This window comes from Ursus maritimus, assembly GCF_017311325.1.
Source record: "Ursus maritimus isolate PB19 chromosome X unlocalized genomic scaffold, ASM1731132v1 scaffold_X1, whole genome shotgun sequence".
Taxonomy (NCBI): Eukaryota; Metazoa; Chordata; class Mammalia; order Carnivora; family Ursidae; genus Ursus; species Ursus maritimus.
In genome coordinates, this window is record NW_024423319.1 from 82,850,744 (window position 1) to 82,855,500 (window position 4,757).

General features: G+C 56.9%; 1 protein-coding gene across 1 annotated transcript in view; it reads right to left on the reverse strand.

Moving 5' to 3' along the window:
• Positions 1–4,509, reverse strand: part of GATA1 (GATA binding protein 1) — a 9,153-nt gene extending 4,644 nt beyond the window's left edge. The window contains exons 1-2 of the mRNA XM_040632051.1: positions 4,354–4,509; positions 602–838 (exon numbers count right to left, since the gene is read on the reverse strand). Of these exons, the coding sequence (XP_040487985.1) occupies positions 602–821 (220 nt within the window). The 5' untranslated portion in view covers positions 822–838; positions 4,354–4,509. The remainder of the gene's footprint in view (positions 1–601; positions 839–4,353) is intronic.
• Positions 4,510–4,757: the final 248 nt, after the last annotated feature.

Sequence of the window (4,757 nt, forward strand, 5' to 3'; positions counted from 1 at the left end):
AGGCAGGGTAGAGCCCCGTCTTGCCGTAGGTCCAGCTGGCGTACGGTGAGCCCCCTGGGATCCCCTCCATACAGTTGAGCAGTGGGTACACCTGAAAGACTATTATGGAGGGTGGGTACTGGAAGGAAGGAGGGATCAGTCTAAAGCCATCCTGCTTTCAGGGCGCAGTGGTGCCCCAGAGCTACAGCGGAGAGGCCCAGTCTCTAGTCTTCCCCCAGGCAGCCAGAACAGCTGCTGGCCCTCGGGTAAATCCTGGATCCCGGGCTCACCGGTCACTTTGGCAACTGTGGTAACCTCTCCCCCCATTCCGTTTCCAAAGGGGCTTTGAGGATGACCGTTGGAATTTAGAGCCCCATGGGTCACTTGACAACTAGGGCCACCACCACCCACTTCCGCCGTTGCTTTCCAATGTGGCTACCCCAAGACGGCAGATGGGGAGCATTGGCATTCCCGGGTCTGGGCTCAACGGGCAGGGGGAAGCGACCGGCTCAGCCCTCTGAAGGTTTCCAGCCAGTTTCAAGATGACCTCCTAGAGGGATTCTGCCATGGCAACCGAGACAGCACGGGAGCCGGTGCTAACACAGCCATGCAGCAGAGTTACCTGGGGAGTGCCTGTAGGCCTCGGCATCCCTGTAGTAGGCCAGAGCCGCAGCAGCAGCCGTGGAGGTGCTGGGGGCCGTGGAGGAGGCTGCTGCGTCCAAGCCCTCGGGCCCAGAGGGGAAGAAGACCCCCGACTCTGGCGGCGAGGACACCAAGGCCGGGTCCACGAACTGGGGCAGGGGCTCGGAGGTCCCCAGGGCCCCTAGGCCAGGGAACTCCATGGGGCCTCTGGTGGGACCTGTGAGGACAGGAGGGGTCCTCAGACTCCGAACTCCTCCTCCCCTCCCCATCCCACCCCACCCCCTTCCCTCCTTTCTCCTTCTCCTACTCCATTCCCTCAGTCTTTGTAGCCCTCTTTTCCTCCCGCCATCTCTCCCCATCTTCCCTTCCATCATCCCCTCCTTCCTCTGCCCCCTTCCCCTCCCTCCCTCCTATTCCCTCTTCTCTCCTTCCACTTCCCTTTCTTTTCTCTCCCTCCTCCTACAACTCCCCTTCTTTCCCCTCTCCTCTTACCCCTCTTGCTCCCCTTCCCACTCCTCCCTCTCCCTCCTCCCAGACCTCTCATCCTCTCATTCTCTCTTTCCCTGATCCTCCTCTCCCTCCTCTTTAATCATCCACCTCTTCCTCCTTTCCCCTTTCTACATCTCCTCCCCTCCTCATTTTCTCTTTCCCTCCTGCCTGTCCCCTTCCGCCTTCCTTCCCTCCGTTTCCTTCATCCTTCTCCTCTCCCTCCTTTTCTGCTCATCTCTTTCTCCTCTCCTCATTTTCTCCCCTTCTTCCTCCTCTTCTCTCCCTCTAGAGAAGTCTGGGTGGGATGGGCTGGGGTGCAGAGCCAGAGTCCCTTGAGCTACTTGTCACCCCTGGGACCTTGGGGTTCACCCTCTTGTGCTCCCCAACTTCATCCCTATCTGTTGCATCTTTTAACTTTCTCAGAAACCCATGGTTTCCGGCTTGACTCCTCCCTCCCCCCACCTCCGTTGGGTCTGCAGACAGAGGGCCCCCTCAGTTCCTCCCTGCTCCATGGGGGGGTCAGTACCCCCCCACTCCTTATCTCTGCCATCCCCGCCCAACTTTTGAAATCACCCCAAGGCTACTGGCTTCCTCTGAGGAGGGGGACAGGTCTGCCCTGGGGAGGCCTACCATAGTTCTGCTTTCGGGTTCCTTCGGTTCCAACCAGCCCCAGGCCTCAGTTTCCCCAGCTGCCAGATAGGAGGTGGTGATCGGGGCCCAGCTAAGACCTGTGAGATGGTGGCTTCGCCTTTGCCCCTTTGTGTCTGTCCTTCCCTGTGTGTGTATCTGTGTCCCTGCGTCTCTCTCCTAACACTCTCTCCTCTCCAGCCTGGCCCTTGATATTTCTGTCCCGTCTTTCTATGCTACCATGATATGTCTTGTCTTCACTCTCTCTCTCTGCTTTAACAATGCCTAATTTCCCCCCTCCCTTTCTCTGGCTTTCCATGTCTCTGTCTCTGGTTGTCTCTCTCCATCTTTATCTCTGTGTCTTTCACCTCTTTCTGTTTCACTTCTCACTCCTTCTCCAGTCATGTCTCTGAATGTCTCTCCATCTCTCCCACTCAGTCTCTTTCTGCTTGTTTGTCTCCTCTTCCTCTCTCTCTCTCTCTGCCCTCTGGCTTCATCCCCACACCTGTCCTCCTAGCCCCACACCCTCACCTATGCCCCACTGCGCAGCCCGGGTGAGGAGCCAGAACACGTACCCTTGCCCCCGACTCTCCCTCTCAATCTGAAGGCCTTAGTTTCCCTGTCCTTGGGGTGGGGTGAGAGAGAGAGAGAGTGGAAGGCCCTCTTCACAGCCCAGCCTCCGGGACCCACTGTGCGCACACGCTGAAGGCTGGCTCTGGGGGCGGGGGGTGCAGCCGAAGAGATGAGCCCTTGGCTACGTCCACCACCACCCTCCTCCAGGCCCAGGATCACCGCTGACTCTCCCTGGAGTTCGTGTCTTGCCTCCTCCTCCATTTCCCTGTCTTTCCTCTGTGTCTCTCCACAATTCTTTCCGTCTGTGAGGATCTCTCTTTCTGCATTCACTTCTTGCTCTCTTTCTGTTCCTGGGTCTCCTTTACTTTACTGCTATCTCTCTGTTTCTCCTTTCTTTTTCTTCCTGTCTCTTGCTCTTTGCCTCTGTCTCTTTTTCTCCCCCCCCCCGTTTCTCCCTTCCTTCTCTGTCTGCCTGTCTTTAGTTCTTTCTGTCTCTGTCACCACTGTTCCTTGATTCCCCTCATCCTCACCTCACCCCCCGCCATGATCTCCCTCCAGTCCCACTGCCCCACATCCCTGCACCTCGCACCTTGGCGGGTCCAGGGCTGCCCACCCCTCCTATGGCAGGGGCCCAGCCCCCCCACCCCCAGTTATCACTCTCCGGACAGAGATAAAGTTTATCTCGAGGCTGGGGGATATGAAAGCTCCTTATCAGCTGCCCCACTAGAGTAAGTGCTGCCCCAACGGGTAGCAGGCAGCAGGCCGGCACCCTCAACTCTCCCAAGGCCCAGCCCCTCACCCCAGGTAACAGCCCTACCCCAGCCCTCAAGGGAGGGTCTCTTGGGACTGAAGGGAGCAGAGATGGGGTCTGGGGGCAGATGAATCTTGGGAGGCTTTGAGGTGGAATTTGAGGGTCAGATGGGGGGGTGAAGGAGTCAGGGAGTGGTTGGGGTATAGCTGTAGAGTTTGGGGGAAGCAGACACGGGATTTGAGGAGCAGAGACAAATTTGAAATGTCATGTTTTGGGATCAGAAATAGGTTGGAGTAGCGGAAACAAGGTTGGGGATCTGAGGTGACATTTGAGAGCCAGAGAGAACGTTGAGAAGCTGGGGATGTAGTTCGGGGGTCAGGGATGGATTCTGAGGGTCATGGAAAAGTGTGGGGGTTCCATGGGTTTTGCTGGAGCAGAGATGGAGTTTAGGGGTCAGAGGTGGGATTGGACAGGCAAGAATGTGTCTGATAAAGATGGGTCGTGGGAGCAGAGGGGGACTTTGAGAACTGAGATAGAACTGGAGTGGAGAAAGATTTGGGGCCAGAGGAGATCCGAGGGGCCAGAGACATATTTTGGGGCTGAGATAGGGTTTAGGGAAGGTAGGCATGAGGATCCGTGTGGCAGAACAGACTTGGGGTAGTAGACTAGCTGTTTAGAGTGACAGACATTTTGGTGTGCAGGCAAGGGGCTGGGGGAGAGTTGTGGTTTGAGGGGATCAGACAAAAGTCACAGGGAACAAATATGGGGTTTGAGAGGCATAGATGGGGATAAGAGGATGAAGCCAGGGTTTAAGGGACTGGAGAATTTGGAGCAGAAACCAGGATGGGGAGCAGACAAGGGTTTGGGGAGCAGAAATAGGCATGGGGAAGCGAAAGTGAGCTTTTGGGGAGAACTCAGAGACAAACAATTCCAGGTGAGTGAAAACCAGATTCAGGCAGAGCTAGGATTTGGGGGAGAAAGGCATGTTGTAGGGGGCAGAGATGGGGTATGGAGAGCAGAGTTAAGCCATCAGGGGAACAGATATCTTGGAAGGAGAGGATGGGAGTCAGGGCAGAAAGAGGTCGGTTTTGGGGGGTGGTTTCAAGGTAGAGATAGGGGTTGGAAAGACAGATGGTTTGGAGGAGCTGTGAAGGGTTTCAGGGATGGTAGACACTTTGGGGACCCACCGGGGGTTGGGGAGCCCGGAGCAGGCTGGAGGAGTAGCCTTGAGGTTAAGGGATAGCAGGTCTGGGGTTTGCGTTGCTGGGGGCTCTTAGGGGGCTGAGACTGACCTGGGCTGGTTGGTGCAGAGGGTTCGGCCGCTTTGGGGATGTGGTGAGTTCGGTGTGATCCCAGGGGGTGTCCTGGCTAGCCTTGGCCTTTGAGGCTCCCTTCCTCCTTCCCTCCCTCCCTCCCCTCTCCCTCCTCCCTCCTCCCCAGGGAGTGGCTGGTGCCCCAGTGGGTGGGGCGGACCAGGGGAGGGGGCGGGCTCCCTGCTGGTGGGGCACCTTTTGGGCAGTGGGGGCCTTCCTCTGCCCCACCTGCCCACCCCATGGATTCTTGGACCCTGTTCAACTTGGGCTCCTGTGGGCTTCAGTGTCCAGCCAAACAAAATGGGCTGAAGCCAAGATAAAATGAAAATAGCAGATACAGTTTTATGACTCCACTAGGCTTTTCAGTGAGCATTTCCAAAGCA